Here is a 21,601-nt window from a genome sequence, read left to right as displayed (position 1 = left end):
TTAATGACCAGCAGATGGCGGCAGAGCTCCACAGTCCGGACCTCGTTGAATTGCGTAAGACTCTGCGCCTTGTGATCGCGTTTGCTTCTTTAATTATTAACGCGGGTCCATTAACAGGACGCAGGAGCTTTAATGGAAAGATAACACGGCTCCAGTCGCCATTTAACAGCCGTAATTACACAGCGCGGCTCCAGAACACAGCTGCAGAGGAGGCGCTCAGCTGCACCGTTTGTTTATGAAGTATCTGAATAAGAAAACTCATTTGTGACGAGTGACGAGGTACAGCGGCTTGACTCAACTACAAGAAATCAACACACAAGTAAAGAAGGCAACTCCAGGGAGAGATTTATGCACGACGGACCTGGCAACTTGATAATAGTGACGTTTGTGCGGGAGCCTGGGGTAAAGTTTTATGTAAATGAGGCATAATTTTGTACTGACGTGACTACTACTATTACTACTATTACTACTATTACTACTACTATTACTACTATTACTACTATTACTACTATTACTACTATTACTACTACTACTACTACTACTACTATTACTACTATTACTACTATTACTACTATTACTACTATTACTACTATTACTGCTATTACTACTATTACTCAAACAACTGTTTTAAATCCTGTCAGTGAGGCAGAGGACTAAACCAGGTCTGAACCAGGACTAAACCCGGTCTAAACCAGGACTTAACCAGGTCTGAACCAGGTCTGAACCAGGACTAAACCAGGTCTGAACCAGGTCTAAACCAGGTCTAAACCAGGACTAAACCAGGACTAAACCAGGTCCAAACCAGGACTAAATCAGGTCTGAACCAGGACTAAATCAGGTCTGAACCAGGACTAAACCAGGTCTAAACCAGGTCTAAACCAGGATTAACCAGGTCTAAACCAGGACTAAACTAGATCTAAACCAGGTCTAAACCAGGACTAAACCAGGACTAAACCAGGTCTAAATCAGGTCTGAACCAGGACTAAATCAGGTCTGAACCAGGACTAAACCAGGTCTGAACCAGGACTTAACCAGGTCTGAACCAGGTCTGAACCAGGACTAAACCAGGTCTGAACCAGGTCTAAACCAGGTCTAAACCAGGACTAAACCAGGACTAAACCAGGTCCAAACCAGGACTAAATCAGGTCTGAACCAGGACTAAATCAGGTCTGAACCAGGACTAAACCAGGTCTAAACCAGGTCTAAACCAGGATTAACCAGGTCTAAACCAGGACTAAACTAGATCTAAACCAGGTCTAAACCAGGACTAAACCAGGACTAAACCAGGTCTAAACCAGGTCTGAACCAGGACTAAACCCGGTCTAAACCAGGACTTAACCAGGTCTGAACCAGGACTAAACCAGGTCTGAACCAGGACTAAACCAGGTCTGAACCAGGACTTAACCAGGTCTGAACCAGGTCTGAACCAGGACTAAACCAGGTCTGAACCAGGTCTAAACCAGGTCTAAACCAGGACTAAACCAGGACTAAACCAGGTCCAAACCAGGACTAAATCAGGTCTGAACCAGGACTAAATCAGGTCTGAACCAGGACTAAACCAGGTCTAAACCAGGACTAAACCAGGTCTGAACCAGGACTTAACCAGGTCTGAACCAGGTCTAAACCAGGACTAAACTAGATCTAAACCAGGTCTAAACCAGGACTAAACCAGGACTAAACCAGGTCTAAATCAGGTCTGAACCAGGACTAAATCAGGTCTGAACCAGGACTAAACCAGGTCTGAACCAGGACTTAACCAGGTCTGAACCAGGTCTGAACCAGGACTAAACCAGGTCTGAACCAGGTCTAAACCAGGTCTAAACCAGGACTAAACCAGGACTAAACCAGGTCCAAACCAAGACTAAATCAGGTCTGAACCAGGACTAAATCAGGTCTGAACCAGGACTAAACCAGGTCTAAACCAGGTCTAAACCAGGATTAACCAGGTCTAAACCAGGACTAAACTAGATCTAAACCAGGTCTAAACCAGGACTAAACCAGGACTAAACCAGGTCTAAATCAGGTCTGAACCAGGACTAAATCAGGTCTGAACCAGGACTAAACCAGGTCTGAACCAGGACTTAACCAGGTCTGAACCAGGTCTAAACTAGATCTAAACCAGGTCTAAACCAGGACTAAACCAGGATTAACCAGGTCTAAACCAGGACTAAACTAGATCTAAACCAGGTCTAAACCAGGACTAAACCAGGACTAAACCAGGTCTAAACCAGGTCTGAACCAGGACTAAACCCGGTCTAAACCAGGACTTAACCAGGTCTGAACCAGGACTAAACCAGGTCTGAACCAGGACTAAACCAGGTCTGAACCAGGACTTAACCAGGTCTGAACCAGGTCTGAACCAGGACTAAACCAGGTCTGAACCAGGTCTAAACCAGGTCTAAACCAGGACTAAACCAGGACTAAACCAGGTCCAAACCAGGACTAAATCAGGTCTGAACCAGGACTAAATCAGGTCTGAACCAGGACTAAACCAGGTCTAAACCAGGTCTAAACCAGGATTAACCAGGTCTAAACCAGGACTAAACTAGATCTAAACCAGGTCTAAACCAGGACTAAACCAGGACTAAACCAGGTCTAAATCAGGTCTGAACCAGGACTAAATCAGGTCTGAACCAGGACTAAACCAGGTCTGAACCAGGACTTAACCAGGTCTGAACCAGGTCTGAACCAGGACTAAACCAGGTCTGAACCAGGTCTAAACCAGGTCTAAACCAGGACTAAACCAGGACTAAACCAGGTCCAAACCAGGACTAAATCAGGTCTGAACCAGGACTAAATCAGGTCTGAACCAGGACTAAACCAGGTCTAAACCAGGACTAAACCAGGATTAACCAGGTCTAAACCAGGACTAAACTAGATCTAAACCAGGTCTAAACCAGGACTAAACCAGGACTAAACCAGGTCTAAACCAGGTCTGAACCAGGACTAAACCCGGTCTAAACCAGGACTTAACCAGGTCTGAACCAGGACTAAACCAGGTCTGAACCAGGACTAAACCAGGTCTGAACCAGGACTTAACCAGGTCTGAACCAGGACTAAATCAGGTCTGAACCAGGACTAAACCAGGTCTAAACCAGGTCTAAACCAGGATTAACCAGGTCTAAACCAGGACTAAACTAGATCTAAACCAGGTCTAAACCAGGACTAAACCAGGACTAAACCAGGTCTAAATCAGGTCTGAACCAGGACTAAATCAGGTCTGAACCAGGACTAAACCAGGTCTGAACCAGGACTTAACCAGGTCTGAACCAGGTCTGAACCAGGACTAAACCAGGTCTGAACCAGGTCTAAACCAGGTCTAAACCAGGACTAAACCAGGACTAAACCAGGTCCAAACCAGGACTAAATCAGGTCTGAACCAGGACTAAATCAGGTCTGAACCAGGACTAAACCAGGTCTAAACCAGGTCTAAACCAGGATTAACCAGGTCTAAACCAGGACTAAACTAGATCTAAACCAGGTCTAAACCAGGACTAAACCAGGACTAAACCAGGTCTAAATCAGGTCTGAACCAGGACTAAATCAGGTCTGAACCAGGACTAAACCAGGTCTAAACCAGGATTAACCAGGTCTAAACCAGGACTAAACTAGATCTAAACCAGGACTAAACCAGGACTGAACCAGGTCTAAACCAGGATTTAACTAGGTCTAAACTAGGACTAAACCAGGACTTAACCAGGTCTAAACCAGGATTTAACTAGGTCTAAACTAGATTTAAACCAAGTCTAAACTAGATCTAAACTGGGTCTAAAATGGGACTTAACCAGGTCTAAACTAATTATCAAAAAAAGCTTTTTGAAGAGCCCAAAAACATTCACATCCCATAAAAAAACACCAGAATGAACCCAGTCGTTTTCTACAATAGTTTTTATTGAAGATGTTGGTGAAGTTACAGTGACTCAAAAATAGCTCATTATTATTATGGTCGTCATGACGATACAAACCACAACATGGATTCTGTTTGTGAAAAGACATGATTCATTTTAAAGCCGGGGTGCTCGACCTTAAAGTGCATACGACAGGTTTTCATGTTTTTATGATTATTACTTGATTTGGTGGGACTGCACTTGTGGTAAATGTAGTTTTACTTCAGTTCAGTGTCAGTTTGTGGAAAGAAACATGAAAACGAAAGTTCAAAAGTACAGGAAGTAGGAAGTAACTGTGAGCTCTGCAGTGGAATCCCTCTAAGTGTGTCATCAGCACCAAACTCCACTCAAAATGCACCAATTTACACAGGTCTAAACCAGGACTTTACCAGGTCTAAACTAAGTCTAAACCAGGTCTAAACCAGGACTTTACCAGGTCTAAACTAAGTCTAAACCAGGTCTAAACCAGGACTTTACCAGGTCTAAACTAAGTCTAAACCAGGTCTAAACCAGGACTTTACCAGGTCTAAACTAAGTCTAAACCAGGTCTAAACCAGGACTTAACCAGGTCTAAACTAAGTCTAAACCAGGACTTAACCAGGTCTAAACCAGATCTAAACCAGGTCTAAACCAGGACTTTATCAGGTCTAAACTAAGTCTAAACCAGGACTTAACCAGGTCTAAACCAGGTCTAAACCAGGACTAAACCAGGACTTAACTAGGTCTAAACTAAGTCCAAACCAAGTCTAAACCAGGACTTACCCAGGTCAAAAGTAAGTCTAAACTAGGTCTAAACTAGGACTTAACCATGTCTAAATTAGGTCTAAACCAGGATTTAACCAGGTCTAAATTAGGTCTATTGTGTATCTGGTCTTGTCCCTGTCTTTCTCCTCTCTCTCTCTCTCTCCTCTACCTCTCCATCTCTTTATTTTTGTTCTGTTCCTCCATTTTTGTTATTTACTTAACCACATCTAAACTAGGTCTAAAGCAGGACTTAAAGAGGTCTAAAGAAGGTTTAGGTCTAACCCGGGTCTCCTGTTGTGCCTCTCCTCCTGTCTTTCTCCTCTGTCTTTCTCCTCTGTCTTTCTCCTCCTGTCTTCCCTTCTGTCTTTCTCCTCTCTCTCTCTCTTCCACCTCTTTATTTTTGCTCTGCTCCTCCATAATTCTGGCAGTTAAAAATAAAGGTGCTGTCCTTTATTTTTTATTAGTCTAATCATAACTACCGCGTGAGTGAGGCGGGCTTTGGCCTTTATTAACAATTTGGTTGCTAGGTAACAGCTACGGAATTCCCTCTGCGTACGTCACATCTGCCGCCGTGTCCGACCAGGAAGTAGACGGTCACATGGTCACATTTTTATATCACGCTTTTTCCACCTTCAAGTCACTCACAGGAACCACACACACATTCACACAAACAATAATCGCATCGGTGATGTTTACGTCGAGAGCGGGATTCGAACCACCAACCCTCGGATCAGTAAATGAAGTAAAATTATAACCACGTTTTTTTTTAAATCGCAAAAGATTGTCAAGATTTTAAGTCAAATCTTGAATATAATGATGTTAACTTTAGTGAAATGAGCAGTGTAACCTGTCGTACGCACACACAGAAGTCATGCATGTGAATACTCGTGAAGGTTTGTGAGCGCTAGAAACAAAACGGTTTGAAAATCGGGTACCCCAGCTTTAAGCACACGTTTGCATTTTCATTCGCTTTTTAAAGGGCCCATGTTACGCTGTTTTCTGATTTATTTCACTATAATGTCGTTACTTCATCACAAACAGACCTGGAGTTGTGTTTTTTTTTTCATTCACACACGTTTAACGCACAAACCCTGCAGATTTAGGCGCTTTTCTCAACACTGAAAACGCCCTGTTCCACCTCATGATGTCATCAGGTGGTAATACAGGAAGTGCTCCACACGCCTTCGCTAGAATCACGTAAATATTTTGCAGTTCTTGGTTTGCTCTTGTTGAAACTTTTGATTCCTCGGTACCAGACGATATCGTAGACTTTCTGTGGCTGAACAAAAACTAAAACGAAAACACTGTATTTTCCGTTCTATAAGTCGCACTTTTTTACATAGTTTGGCGACTGAGGGTGCGACTTATACTCAGATGCGACTTATACGTGAAATATATGTTTTTTTTCTTCATTATTTTGCATTTTTTTGGCTGGTGCGACTTATAATCCAGAAAACACGGTGTTGTTTCTATTATACAACTACCACTTGATGACATCACAAGGTGGAACAGAGCGTTTTGAGCAGACAGACTAATGATAAAACACAAATCCAGGTCTGTTTTCGATGACATAACAGCATTATAACACGACTTAAACCTCGCAGGAGTCAGTTTTGCGTAATATAGGACCTTTAACAACAACCTTTAACGAGTTTTACTGCAAACAAAACCCCACCATTTCAAAATAAAACACCGTGAAACACAATTTGCGTCGCCTTTTTTGCAGTTAAAAACTTTTGTCAATACTTAGTTTGGCCTGTATGCGAGTTAGTTATTGCTGGGTAAAGTCGGTTTCCATTTACAAGTACTCAAATCAAATGAGTACAAATATATCTTAAATACTACGTAATCCTAAGCACTGGTATACACATCTGGAGTGGACGTCCATTTTGTTTCTTATTACAAGCGGAAAGAGCAGAGCTGGTTCAAGTCGGGGCTGGAGCTGTCTTAAATACTAATTCTCGACCTGCTTTATGGTTAATATTTCTGTAATTCCTGGGCCATGAAACAAAAACGGGCGCAAAGTTCAGCCTCTTCTCTGTCGATATGAGTAAAACCAAAGCGTTTTTCTCACTATAGCTTCATAAAGTGGTGCCGTTTTTCATTTTTCAACCCCAAAGACGTGAGTGTTGTCAGCTGAAAGTGTTCAAAGGTTCAAAAGTTTCAACATTTCCACCCAATACCATGATAACTACACCTTAATTAACCTTAATAAAGCATGAACAAGACTTAAAGAGGGGGGTATTTACTTCTACGGCGTGCTAACTGCTAACACATAATTTAGATCACAGAGTTTCCTTTTATTGTTTTGAAAATGCTGTATTTGCCCAAAAACAGCGTATTAACATGTTTTATAACTTTCACTTTCACTTTTGATGATCTGAATCTCCCTTCTTTTTGCTCTCCGCGCTAAGTCACTCCCGCCTCAGTAATGAACTACTGCACATCGTATCAGGTTTGTGAAGTCGTAGTGTACAGTTTTGCATCATGTTTTTGTTTATTTATGGAGAGTTGTCACGTAGGAGCATGGGTGATTAAGGTTTGTGGGCGGAGCCTTGTACAGGTTTGTACCGCTAAGCATAAGGAGGGTTTGAATAGGGTCTGGGAGAGATCTCTAGATTACACAAACATGCATGGATGGCATCTAAAACCTCTTCAGACATGTTTTTGATAAGGGAACAGTGTTATAAGATGGTAGAAAGTTGTTTTTTTTTAATCAATTTTGCATAATACCCCCTCTTTAAGTCATGATGAACTCATTATTTCTTAAGAATGATTTGTCCAATTGACTGATAAACGGGTTTAGAGTTAGTGATAATTAAGTAGTTACTAAACTTGAGCCATTCCTCGTTGCTACTTTGCAGTGACATCACGCTGGGGGCTTCTTCATGCATGTCTATTGTGGAATGTTCAGCAGTTACCACGGTGACACAATGCACACATTAGCACAAAAATAGCCAAAAAAGTTTTAAGATTGTGTAAAAACTTCAGAAAAAATACAAAATGGATTTAAACTGCACATTTTGAGGAGCCTGTGATCAATCCGATCGTTCATGGTCCTGTTTAGGAGTTTGATTTCCAACAAAAATGTGAGAGTGACTAACTGAAAAACTGTTGGCTAATGCTAGCTAGCTTGTTACTGTAATGTTATTTGAGAGGGACTTGTTTAACTGCACAAAGCATCTCACCTGTTGGAGTTCTAGCTAAGTCACCTCTTGTCAAATTGTGTTAAAAGAAAGCTCAGATTAAAGTCTAACTTGAGTAACAGATTTTCAGACAGAGCAGTGCCTCTAGTTAGCTTCACCAACCCAGGGAATGTTGATGACATCAGCTGCAAAGTATCAAAAGACTCTCACTCAGTTTGTTCATTATGATTTAAGTTTTTGTTCATGTTTTATTGAGGCTAATCAAAGTGCTGTTATCATAAAGAATCATAGAGTCGTATGGAGATGTTAAGTGATGATGTCACTTCCGGGTCCAACCAGATACTTCCGCGCTCATTTCTGGCTTTATTTTTGTTCCTTATTCATCAAAAAAAGAGACAGTTACCTTTCAAAAGCAACATGTTTAACAACAAAATGAGTCAAGTACGCAAATAATGTAGTAATAATCTGGCATAACACAGGATTACCAGCATGTATATTTCACTAATTGCTGGTCAGTGCTAACGCTAGCTTTGTTTTTGTTCCTTATTCATCAAACAAGAGACAATTATCTTTCAAAAGTGGATGTTTAACTACAAACTGTGTCAAATTTGTAAATAATGTAGTAATAATCCAGCGTAACACAGGATTAGCACTGTGTATATCTCACTAACTGCCGGTCATCGCTAACGCTAGCTTTATTTTTGTTCCTTATCCATCAGAAAAGAGATAATTACCTTTCAAAAGCACATGTTTAACTGCTAACTGTGTCAAATTTGTAAATAATGTAGTAATAATCTAGCGTAACACAGGATTAGCACTGTGTATATCTCACTGACTGCCGGTCAACGCTAACGCTAGCTTTATTTTTGTTCCTTATTCATCAAAAAAGAGATAATTACCTTTCAAAAGCAACATGTTTAACTGCTAACGTAAAAAATGTAGTAAAATCTCACTAAGCGCCAGTCACCGCTAATGCTAACTTAGCCTAGCCTAGCTTCTTACCTCAACCTCCCTCATACACTCTGTCACAGTTATAACCACAGATCCATGCTTATATATATATTGTTAGCGTTACAGTCTCTTTTGAACTTCGCTAAAAGAGGAAATTTTTTAAACGCGTTCATCGTTTTAAATCAGACGACGAACCAGGAAGTGACATCACACTTACCCGCGCCGCGTTCTTTGAGCATAGTTCACTGAGGACAGACGGTTTGATGGGTACATAGACACACATGATGCAGTAGCTCTGACCGTAGAGATAAAAACTGTACAAATGTTCGTCATCACTGGACCGTTTTCTGTTGGAGTTAGAAAAATAATACAGGGTCCAGCTTTTTTTGAGAGGGAAAAGAGGAGGAGAGGATGAGGGGGTGGTCTTGAGGGGGGCAATACGGTGAATCACTCATAATATTGTGTTGATTTTGCGAAGTTTTAATATCAAAATGGTGCAAAATTAATTGATAAACATAAAAATTGTATTAGTTTGTATCATAATCTATGATATATAGAGCTCGGGTTGTGTCATGGACGATTTAGTTAAACCAGTGGAGATTTTAAAGCCACACTGTAACTTTTTATCCAACAATCTACTAAAATTTAAGTTTGTCTTTGTTTTTTTTTTGCTTTATTTTTTTGGGGGGGGAGGGGTTTTGATTGTTTTTATTGCACTGAAAACCATAGAGAAAACATTTGTCCTCGTTTCTGTGGTAATGTTCAATGCTCTTTTGGAGTATGTTCCGAAGTATGGCTTTTTTATTTCCACGGAATCATGCAGGAAACTGAAAGTCGGTGTCGCTTTAAAGCTGGACTAAGTAACATTTTTACCTCATTAAACGTCGTTGTAAGTCCCTGTGAGGGTTAAATATGTGTTTTCGGGTGTTTGTTGGAGTGTCACTGTCGCCCCCTGCTGTCTCGGGGCGGAAAACCAGCCTTGGAATATGGCCGACACGATTTTAAGACAGTTCTGATGGGAAACGCTGGCTCTTTTTTTGGCCACATTGTGTCTTTGTGTGATTTTACTGCCTTATTTCTATCAAAAATAAAAGAAGAGAACAGCTCCCTGACAGTGTAATCTCATAACGGAGCTGCAGGGGGAGCTCTACTGCTGAGAGTTACTTAGTTCTGCTTTACATAACTGTATTTACCCAGTAGTGACCCAATAGCCGAAAAAAATGGTGAACTTGTTGACATCCGAACCCGAGCTCTACACAAACTTGATGATATTTCTATATTTTTGTTTTTCAGTCTAGTTTGATCATTAAAAACTCAACTTTTTGCACATTTTTGTTATAATATAAATATCTTCTGTGATTCTCCGTGTAATTGTCGAGGTCTGTTTTTGTAGATATTGCCCACCTCAGCCTGGGTATGAGTGGCCCACCTGGGTGAAGGGGGGGCGGAGGGGGGCAGCCTGGTTATGGGGGGTGGGCAGGGGGGTCCCGGGGTGTTTTGGGGGGGGGGGGTCCTCTGGGGGGGTTAAAGACGGGCAGCCAGTCAGTACAGAAGGGACAGTTCTTAGATTGAAACTTCGTATTCTCTTGTATCCTGCGAAGAGACACAAACAAAACATAATATTTAAAAAAATATATACTCTGCTAAGTTATGATTTATATATATTTTATTATTAAAAACATTTTGTGAGTTTAAAAGTTTAGGTTTGAGTAAAAATGCAGCCTCACCTCAGCGTTCTGTTGAGTAGAAAGCGTGAAAAGACACACAAAACACAATTTGTCACGGAATTATCCACTTTCAGTACGTTTTCAAACACAACCAAACACTCCATGGACACTCTGCAGCTGAAGCCATCAACATTCTCTGGAGGGGTGATGCTAACCGGAGGCACTGCTCTGTCTGCTCTTCTGTTCAACCTTAATTTGAGCTTTAATTTACAACAGTCTGATCAGAAAGAACTGCATTATTTGGAGCTACAACAGGTGAGCAGGTTTGTGCTGTTAAACAAGTCGCTCTCAAATAACATTCCAGTCAAGCTAGCTAGCGTTAGCCAACAGTTTTTCGGTTATTCTCTCTCACCTTTTAGTTTAATCTAACCGTAACCATGAACGCTCGTGTTGATCGCAGGCTCCGGAAAATGTCTTAAAACGTATCCGGCTGTGTTTGCTAACGTGTGCGTTTTTTGTCGCCATGGTAACTGCTGAACATTCCGTCACACACATGCAGGTAGAACACCCCCAGCACGACGTCACTGCAAAGTATCAATGTGTGAACGTAATCATCTGGAGTTATGTATTTAGATTGAGTCTAAGCAATACATTTAACCTGCTGAGACCTGGTGTCCTCATCTGTGGACAACACATTTTGGGTTGTTTAGGCCACAGTGCAAATTTTTAGAAGAACAGCAACAAGAACATGTTCAATTTTGAATATTTCTAAGAGTTTAGAATATTTATTTATTTTTATTTGTATTTATTTGTTTTATTTTTAATTTATTAATTTATTTTATTTTTAACTATTTATTTTTATTATTTTTTATTTTATTTTTTATTGTATTTAAATTAATTAATTTATATATATAGTATTTTTTATTTTTTGTATTTTAATTTATTTTTTCATTTTATTTATTTATTTATTTGTATTTAAAGGCATATGTCTTCCTGCACCTGTCAGCAGCACAAATGCGACACATTTTTCCTAGAGGCACAATTGTTTCTCATTTAGTTTTTTTACACAAAATATATGTGTTCAAGCAGTTAATAGTTTTTGCAAATAAAGTCCTGCAAGAGCTCGGGTCTCAGGAGGTTAAAGTGCGAGCCCCCAATCTGTCATAATCTGTCGCTAAGATATGACCCAAAAATACACAAAACAAAACTAAATTTACCAATTAAATTAAATAAGTATATTTAGAAAATTAAGCCATACTTTGAGGTAGTTTAATGAGGTGTGGGAATGTCAGGGTGTACAGAGCAAAACAATTCAATACACGGCCACAAGGGGCAGCCAAGATCCGTGACTTGACATTCTGTTTTAGAACTCAGCGCTACTTCCTGTATTTTTACACTTTTATTTTCAACTTTCCTTCATAAATTGCCACTTAACTGATGTAAAACTGATAAATATTTGGCACAAGTTCTATCCACCAAGCCAGAAATTGCATTATAACCTTACAAGACCTATTTTAGACCTACTCTTTCAACATATTTAGTTTGTTGTTTTTTTCAAATTAGGATTAAAAAGATTAAAAAACGACACTAATCTTTGCGTAGTGTCCGGTCCAAACCCACCGTCGTGTCGTACGCTGAGTTGTCGTTGGCTGATCCGTGGCTGATGTTCTGATATGGAGGACTTTTATAAACTGTCAGTCTGAGTGGGTTTCTCTGCACTCTGCAAACACACAGTAACGATCACGTGACGTCAAAATAAAAACGTCGTTTAGCGGGTAGAGCGTGTTTTTAAAGTTCTCGTACTTGAAGAAGTAGAGGTAGACGGCTGTGATGATGAGGAGGATGAGAGCGACCGGCACGAAGATCACCAACAGAATCTGAGCTCCGTCCAAACGCAGAGACAAGGACGATACTGAGGAGAGACGATAACATGAAGAGAGGTCAGAGGTCAGAGGTCAGGGAGGGTGCATATATGGTGCAGAGGAGGGAGAGCGAATATATGATGCAGAGGAGGAAGGTACAGAGGAGGGAGAGTGGTGCAGAGGAGAGAGAGTGGTACAGAGGAGGGAGAGGTATAGAGGAGGGAGAGTGGTACAGAGGAGGGAAAGTGGTAAAAAGAGGGAGAGTGGTACAGAGGAGGGAGAGGGGTACAGAGGAGGGAGAGTGGTACAGAGGAGGGAGAGTGGTAAAGAGGAGGGAGAGTGGTGCAGAGGAGGAAGAGTGGTACAAAGGAGGGAGAGGGGTGCAGAGGAGGGAGAGTGGTACAGAGGAGGGAGAGTGGTACAGAGGAGGGAGAGTGGTACAGAGGAGGGAGAGTGGTACAAAGGAGGGAGAGTGGTACAGAGGAGGGAGAGTGGTACAGAGGAGGGAGAGTGGTGCAGAGGAGGGAGAGTGGTACAGAAGAGGGAGAGTGGTACAGAGGAGGGAGAGTGGTGCAGAGGAGGGAGAGTGGTACAAAGGAGGGAGAGTGGTACAGAGGAGGGAGAGTGGTGCAGAGGAGGAATGAATACATGTTGTAAAATAAAATATAAACATGTAACTTACCGTCCAGTCTGTGCTCGTCTTCTGAACGAGCTGAAGAGAGAAAAGAGAGAGAATCATTAAAGTTTCACACAGGACGCCCTCTAGTGGAGAACAGGTAAAGAGCATCTCCTCAAAACAGAGTGACAAAAGAATCAAAAATCAGATACTAATCAAAACTAAAACTAGTATTGAAACTAGATACTCATTTGAGGACGTCTCATTCACAGGACAGAAATGAACCTGCTCTCCCACCCCCTCTCTCTCCTTCTCTCTTTCTGTCCTCCTCCTCCTCCTCCTCAGGCTGGAGGCTGCTCTCTCTCCTCCTCCTCCTCTCTCTCCTCTTCAGGCTGGAGGCTGCTCTCTCTCCTCCTCCTCCTCCTTTCTCCTCTTCAGGCTGGAGGCTGCTCTCTCTCCTCCTCCTCCTCCTCCTCCTCCTCCTCTCTCTCCTCTTCAGGCTGGAGGCTGCTCTCTCTCCTCCTCCTCTCTCCTCTTCAGGCTGGAGGCTGCTCTCTCTCCTCCTCCTCTCTCCTCTTCAGACTGGAGGCTGCTCTCTCTCCTCCTCCTCCTCCTCCTCCTCCTCCTCTCTCTCCTCTTCAGACTGGAGGCTGCTCTCTCTCCTCCTCCTCCTCTCTCCTCCTCTCTCCTCTTCAGGCTGGAGGCTGCTCTCTCTCCTCCTCCTCTCTCCTCCTCTCTCTCCTCTTCAGGCTGGAGGCTGCTCTCTCTCCTCCTCCTCCTCCTCCTCTCTCCTCCTCTCTCTCCTCTTCAGGCTGGAGGCTGCTCTCTCTCCTCCTCCTCTCTCTCCTCTTCAGGCTGGAGGCTGCCCTCTCTCCTCCTCCTCCTCCTCCTCTCTCTCCTCTTCAGACTGGAGGCTGCTCTCTCTCCTCCTCCTCCTCTCTCCTCCTCTCTCTCCTCTTCAGACTGGAGGCTGCTCTTTCATTCTGTCTGTGGCTCTGGTCGACCTCTTCCTTCAAAGTGTCAGCGTCACAAACACTATTTTCCCCCTCACTAGAAAAAACATTTCCTCTCTATCCCTCTCATCTCTTTCTTTTATTTTCTATCTATTTCTACCCTGTCTATTTCTCTTCCTCTATCTCCTCCTCTCGCTCTACCCACCCTTCTCTCTCTCTTCCCCATCTCCATCTCCCTCCCTTTCACTGTCACAGTTGCTATCTTTCCCTCCCTCTCCTAAACCATCCCTCTTTCCCTCTCTCATATTACCTCCTTTCTGTCTTTTTTCTCCTCCCTATATCTCTGCCTCCCTTCTCTCCCTCCCTCTCTCTCCTAGCTCTTTCTCTCATCCTTCCTGTCTCCCCTTCCTCTATCCTCTCTCTCCCTCCCTCCTCCTCTCCCCCCTGTTCCTCCCACACCTATATATTACTTTCTCGTCCTTCCTCTCCTCTTCTCTGTCCCCTCCGCTGCCCCTCTGTAGCTCTCCCCCCTTTCTCTTCCTCCCTCACGTATAAATCTTGTTCCCGTCCTTCCTCTCTGTATCTCCCTCCCGCTCCCCGTCTCCCGCCCCCTCCTCCCCCTCCCTCCCCTTTCCCTCTCCCTGTCCCTCTCCTATCTCACCTATTAATCCCTTTCTTGTCCTTCCTCTCTATATGTCCCTCCCCTTCCTCCACTCCCTCTTCCCCCCTCCCCCTTTCCTCCCTCCCTCTCCTCCTTCTCCTCACCCTCTCCTCCCTCTCTGCATCTCCCCCCCACTGCCCCTCTCCTCCCATTGTCCCCCCTCTCCCCCTGTACTCTCTCTCTGTACTCCTCCCTCTCCTCTCCTCCCTCTATCCTCCCACTCTACTCTCCCCCTCTCTCCTCCCATTGTCCCCCTCTCCCCCTGTACTCTCTCTCTGTACTCCTCCCTCTCCTCTCCTCCCTCTATCCTCCCACTCTACTCTCCCCCTCTCTCCTCCCTCTCCTCCCTTTGTCCCCCCTCTCCCTTCTCCTCTCTCTCTGTACTTTCCCCCCTCTCCTCTCCTCTCCTCCCTCTCCTCTCCTCCCCCTCTCCCCCCTCTCTGTCTAATGTGTTTTTCTCTTGTCTCTCTTGTTCTGTTGTGCGTCTCGACTTGTGTTTTGTTGTGTTAAATTGTCTGTCAGAGTGCAGCCGCCGCACTAAAATAATGCCCTTTATGTGGATCAGTGAACAGCAGAAATAAACCAGCGTTTCAGAGACATGGCTCCAGTCAAAAGTCTCACGACGCCGCTGAAGTTCCAACTCAAATTTTAGCTCTTTTGAACTTTGATTGGTCGAAAAGTGCAGTATTAAAGGCGCTGTACCTGATTTTTACCCAAACAGAACAGTTCAGCTCACAGTGATCCAAAGTTATTCCTCAAACATTCTTGTCAAAAGTCACAATTTAATGTTGAAAATCCATTCTATTATCTAAAGAAAGAGTGTTTTTATTATCATTGTGGTATCGGAATCGGTATTGAGTCTATTCCTTAGTATATTTTAGTATCGTAACACTATTCAGAACACCTTGATTATTCACAACAATGAGTTTATAAGCAAGACCAGAGCAGAGTTGTGCAGTGACGGTAATGCTAACAACACCTAGCCTGCTAACGGTGCTACTTCCTGGTTCGCGGACGATAAAAACGCTTCATAATTCGATGCAAACAGCACAAAGCGGACTCATTTTGACCCTTAGAGCTGCGTTTACAATAAATCTGACACATTTTTCTTCATCACCTCATAAAATACGTACAGCCCCTTTAACAAATGTTCTGTATTACAATTATTATTCAAACTAAAACTCTGAATTCATGGTTAAAATTCATTAGAAATTTATTTACAGGTGTTTTTCTTGTTAATCTTGAAAACACACATTCGTCAGTTGAATCGCTTTTCCGCAGATCTGACTTTTAATTTGTCATGGTAACACTTTATTATTAGTCTGTTACATCTCCAAAGCTAAAACTGCTCTGTTCCACCTTGTGATGTCATGAAGTGGCAGTTTTCAAGTTAGCAGCTCCTTTAACCTTCACTTCAGTAGAGATTGGCAATTCTGGGACTGAAATGATCCAAATGATTCTAGTGAAGGTGTGTGGAGTTTAAAAACACAGTGGAGCACTTCCTGTATTACCACATGATGACATCACAAGGTGGAACAGAGTGTTTTCTGTTTCAGAGAAGAACTCAACTTAAATATGCAGGGTTTGTGTGTTAATGTGCAGTGACTGACCTTTGCAGACAGGGGGCAGCCCGCTCCACTGAGACGGGTGTCCAGGGACGCAGTGGAGCACGGGTTCCCCCAGGAGCTGATGTCCTTTCAGGCAGGAGAACCTCAACCTGTCCCCCGGCTGGAAGTGAGTCTGCCGGGAGCTGGGAACGCCGAAGGTGGGGGTCCCTGGATGTGTGCACGGTTCAAATGTCTCAGCTGGAAAGTAAGGAAAAGGAGGAATTATTTAAAGAGAGGGTATTTCACTTTTGTGGGGTATTAAAGAGGAGGCATTTACTTCTATGGTGTATTAAAGAGGAGGTATTTACTTCTATGGGGTATTAAAGAGGAGGTATTTACTTCTCTGGGGTATTAAAGAGGAGGTATTTACTTCTCTGGGGTATAAAAGAGGAGGCATTTACTTCTATGGGGTATTAAAGAGGAGGTATTTTACTTCTATGGGGTATTAAAGAGGAGGCATTTACTTCTATGGGGTATTAAAGAGGAGGCATTTACTTTTATGGGGTATTAAAGTGGAGGTATTTACTTCTATGGGGTATTAAAGAGGAGGTATTTACTTCTATGGGGTATTAAAGAGGAGGCATTTACTTCTATGGGGTATTAAAGAGGAGGTATTTACTTCTCTGGGGTATTAAATAGGATGTATTTTACTTTTATGGGGTATTAAAGAGGAGGTATTTACTTCTATGGGGTATTAAAGAGGAGGTATTTTACTTCTATGGGGTATTAAAGAGGAGGCATTTACTTCTCTGGGGTATTAAAGAGGAGGCATTTACTTCTCTGGGGTATTAAAGAGGAGGCATTTACTTCTCTGGGGTATTAAAGAGGAGGCATTTACTTCTATGGGGTATTAAAGAGGAGGTATTTTACTAGTGTAATAACCTGAATATTTTCTATATTGGGATTATTTGTTTTCATTCAATTTGAGAATATATTTTATTTCATATTATAAATACAGTAAAATTTCCATTTTGCAAGTTCATAAACATTTAAATATCAAAATTCATGATTGATAAAAAAGCTAATAAATACCCCATAATAAATATGTGACTTGATTTGAGTGTACGTGATGACGTGATGACGTATGAGAAAAGAGCAAAGAGAACGTTCGAGAAGCGCGAAAAATCAGCGCTGTAACGGCAAGAACAACTCAATGAAGAGAAGCTCGTACAAAAATATAGAAACATTATTGAAAGCCGCGTTTCAGCGAACTCTGAAGATTCCCCCCTTGCTCTGGAGGACTGCTGAGGACTCGAGGAGAACTCACGGGACTTAACGCACGGCCTGGAGGTGAGTTTTCACGAAGTCTTCTGATACCCGCGCTGAAAAAGAGCTAAGCTAAAGCTAGCGCCGTATTTGTGCTACTTCACTTCAGAGTCAGTTGGACAGAGACGGTGTGACGAGTCTGCACTCACCTGTGAGGACGACAGACAGGAGAGAACATTCTGTGTCCCATCTTCAGAAATCTTTTTCCATTTGAACGTGAAAGTGAACGACAGACTGGTAGGATTATTCCACGTATTTTCCTGTTGGTTTTTACCTTGAGCTCCAACGCGCCACCGTAAAACTGCAAGCGTGTAATATCAAACCAGTGCACTCGTGTTCTGACTTTATAGTGTTGGGGGAGAAATTTTATGTTTAATAAAATGTATTTTGATTTCTAACAATTTCCCAGAATAAGAAAACGAGTGTAAAACGTATTTACTGCGTGTTTCTCGTTTGTACACTGTAAAAGCAAACACTGTAAAAATATTCACAAAGTTAAAAATATTTAAAAGTATATTTCATCTTGGTTTCTTGTCATAATATATATATTCCTTGGAATTATTTGTTAAATTTAAAAGCTAAAATCATACTTCTACCCAAGACAAAGGTTTTATACATTGAGATGTCTCTTTTACCATTGGTTTAAATTGGGTATTTCTTCATAATAACGAGCGTCTTGGTAAAAGCGTTACATTTTTAGGGGGTATTAACTGTAACACATCACATATTTCGATCACCATGTTTCCTTTTATTGTTTTTAAAATTATATATTCACTGAAAACAACGTATGACCATGTTTTATAGGTTTCATTTTTAGTGCTCTGAGTCTCACCTCTCTGGACTAAGTCACTCCCCCTTCAGAGCACTATCACAACACAATCAGCTGCATCCCACTAATGAAACTCCTGCACATCACATCAGGTTTGTGAAGTCGTAGTGCACATATTTGTATCATGTTTTTGTATACTTATGTGGAGTTGTCATGTGGGAGCGTGGGTGATGTAGACTTGTGGGTGGAGCCTTGGACAGAATCTTACAGCTAAATATAAAGAGGGTTTGAAAGGGGCCAGGGAGAGATCACTAGATTGCTCAAACATGCATGGATGGCATATACAACCTCTTTTTGATGAAGGAACAACGTTATAACATGATAGAACACTCCAAAAAGTAGATTGTACATAATACCCCCTCTTTAAGGTGTGGATGACATATCTGAGCAGATACCAGTATTTACTGATACCGATATTTAGAAAACACCTTTCAAAAGCCTAAACAGGAGCCTAAAGCACAGGGACATCGTTTATCATCATAGACTGTGTAAAGAAGTGGACTAGGTGAGTGTGAATTCACCCACAACGTTCGGCTCCAGTCAAATGAAGCTCATCGAGGCTAGAGCAGCTATAGAGGCTAATTTGGAGGCAAGTTACATATTTGGAATTCTGACCGTGAGTATCCTAGCAACCAAAGAGCCAATGCGAAGCCAGGATGTTGAAGTTAACACTCTTTCCCACCTGCACCACTGGTTTGGCAAGGAGCGGGAGCTTAGCAACGCTGTCAATCAAGTCTGTTGCTAACGCTAGTGAGAGTGACCTCGGGGAATGATGGCGGCTGATTCGTCTGTTATTAATGTTCATATCTTGATTTACGGACAAAATGGCGAAATAAAAACAGTTGGAAAGATGTAGAGTGGGTTAATACGAACATTTTAACACCAAAATAACGAGTTTGATGAATTTGAGCCGAGTTGATGAAGCCAGAAGCGCGCCCATGCTCACTTCCTGTTTGGAACGCGGTGGCTAGCAAGTTAGCTTTATCCATTTATGTACACAGTTTATGGTTACCTATTTGGTGGCCATGTTTAAAAGGATTATCACTGTCAAAACTGTTGAAGTTCCACTACTTTGTTGCACCCACACACCATAAAAACAAAAAGATATGAAAATACAAAAACACCCACAAAGTAATTTTAAACAGGAAACTCCCCGTTGCCGTGTGACCTCTGGACCTGCAGCGTCTCTGTGTATTTACCCCGGCCTCTGTGTTAAAGTGCACTCATCCAGGGGAGTAATGGACTGTTATTGTTCAAAATGTGGCTCTGAAACACTGCAGCTGTAATTAACCTGGTTTAGTTAATGCTTTTAATGTCCGCAGGGTCAAAGATATTATGGCCTCCATTTTGAAATCGGATGTAGTCGCTTAATTGTTCAAAACATGGTCTGGTTTTGTCGTGCTAAAAGAGCTACAGCAATGTGGCTTATGACCCCGGCGCAGTAGTCTCTTTTCCATCTATTCGCTTGGGGCCAGGGGTCTGTTTGGTGAGGATCCCTCCAGCCGAGTTGGGTTTCGATAAAATCTAAATCGTATCGGGATTACAGTTGTAAATGTATGTTTGTTTTCAGCGGTTCGCAGTAAGACGTTTAGTAATTCCAAGTTTGTGGAGCCGTGAGACGAAGCTAAAGCTAAAGCTAAAACTAACAGTAAAGCTAAAGCTAACATAAAAGGTAAAGCTAACAGTAAAGATAAAGCTAACACTAAAACTAACAATAAAGCTAAAACTAACACTAAAAGTAAAACTAACACTAAAAGTAAAGCTAACACTAAAAGCAAACACTAAAAGTAAAGCTAACACTAAAACTAACACTAAAGCTAAAACTAAAGGTAAAGCTAACACCAAAACTAATACTAAAGGTAACGCTAACATTAAAACTAACACTAAAGCTAAAACTAAAGGTAAAGCTAACACTAAAACTAATACTAAAGGTAAAGCTAACACTAAAACTAACACTAAAGGTAAAGCTAACACTAAAACTAACACTAAAGGTAAAGCTAACACTAAAGGTAAAGCTAACACTAAAACTAATACTAAAGGTAAAGCTAACACTAAAAGTAAAGCTAATACTAAAGCTAAAGCTAACAGTAAAGCTACAGCTAACACTAAAGTGTATAGTGTGGAACATGCCAGGCAGAGCAGTGACATCTACATAGGGACGAGAAGAAAAGTTCAGCAGTGCACCTGATTTGTTTGTTATTAATGTTCACATCTTGATTTACAAACCCAATAGTGAAATAAAAACTCCAGGATCATGTAGAGCGAGTTAATACGAACATTTAAGACCAAAATGACGAGTCTGACAGCAGCAGGTACAGAGAGAGGGGGACACAGTTTATCAATAGAAATTGAATTGGAGCCAGATTCGATGGAGAAGCTTCCGATGTGGAACACGGCGGCTAGCAGGTTAGCTCTGTCCATACATAAACAGTCTGTGGTGTTAACATAGATTACATTATGAATATACTTTTTAATAGCCCGATAACATTTAATTAACGTAAAAAGCTATTAATCACGTTCCAAACCTGACCTCCCTCTCCTCCTCGCCCTCTTGCCTCTGTCTTTATTGTATTTTCAGCTGACTTCACGTCCACCTTATTAAAATACCATTTCCTTGAGCTCATTTGCATGTTTCATATATAGCCTCACCTACTTGAGCGAGTGGCAGAGACTGTGAGCAGGACCATAATTCATTAAACGGGACAAAGGAAGTGCTACAGGAGACGCAGCTCAGGAAACACGAGATAAGAGCTTTTAATATGAGCAAAAATACTTTCAGAATGTAACGCTATTTGTCACGGAGAGATAGCTGTCTGAATACGTCCTGTAGAAATTAATAGGGAAGACCTCTGACATGACATTTGATAGTAATTATTAGGGCTGAAATTAGAATTAGTGATGTTCATGAAGCAGTCGGCTCTTTTTCCGTAACGTGAACGGTTGGATTCGGATCAAATTTTTTAAAGGAGCCAGATCTTTCTAAGCTGTATGCATTTTTATACTGGGAGGAGTTATACTGTGCAATATTTTAGCCAAAAGAAATACATCTCCATGGAAACGAGCAGGAAGAAGTTGTCTTCCAGGCCTAATAAGAGTCAGGTTTGTGGAGATGCAAGCCTGCTCACTGTAAGGAGGCGTGTTTCTCATTCCAGTAAACACAACCAAAAGGAAAATAAATAATAAATAAATAAATAAATAAAAGGTGGAAAGTTAAAACCTCCTCGTCTCCATGGAGATGTAGCTTTGCCTGGCATTGAGCTTACTGTTTACAATGTGTTTTTGAGCAACAACTTCAGCTGAATAAATCCAAGATAAATCCGCTTAATGCCATACTGTGGTACATTCCAGGCAGGTGGCAGAACCCCCAGCCCTAGCCTTGCTGTTGTATTTATGCTTGTGTGTGTGTGTGTGT

The 21,601-nt window shown here is 41.8% G+C and overlaps 1 protein-coding gene across 1 annotated transcript in view; it reads right to left on the bottom strand.

Annotated features, from left to right (window-relative positions):
- Positions 1 to 11,982: 11,982 nt before the first annotated feature.
- Positions 11,983 to 21,601, bottom strand: part of LOC117379909 (seizure protein 6 homolog) — a 74,721-nt gene continuing 65,102 nt past the window's right edge. Inside the window, 5 exon segments of the mRNA XM_055225824.1 lie at positions 11,983 to 12,115; positions 12,199 to 12,307; positions 12,940 to 12,960; positions 15,224 to 15,241; positions 16,098 to 16,292. Of these exon segments, the coding sequence (XP_055081799.1) occupies positions 11,983 to 12,115; positions 12,199 to 12,307; positions 12,940 to 12,960; positions 15,224 to 15,241; positions 16,098 to 16,292 (476 nt within the window).

Source organism: Periophthalmus magnuspinnatus, chromosome 13 (genome assembly GCF_009829125.3).
Source record: "Periophthalmus magnuspinnatus isolate fPerMag1 chromosome 13, fPerMag1.2.pri, whole genome shotgun sequence".
NCBI lineage: Eukaryota > Metazoa > Chordata > Actinopteri > Gobiiformes > Gobiidae > Periophthalmus > Periophthalmus magnuspinnatus.
This window is presented reverse-complemented; position numbering and strand designations above follow the sequence as displayed.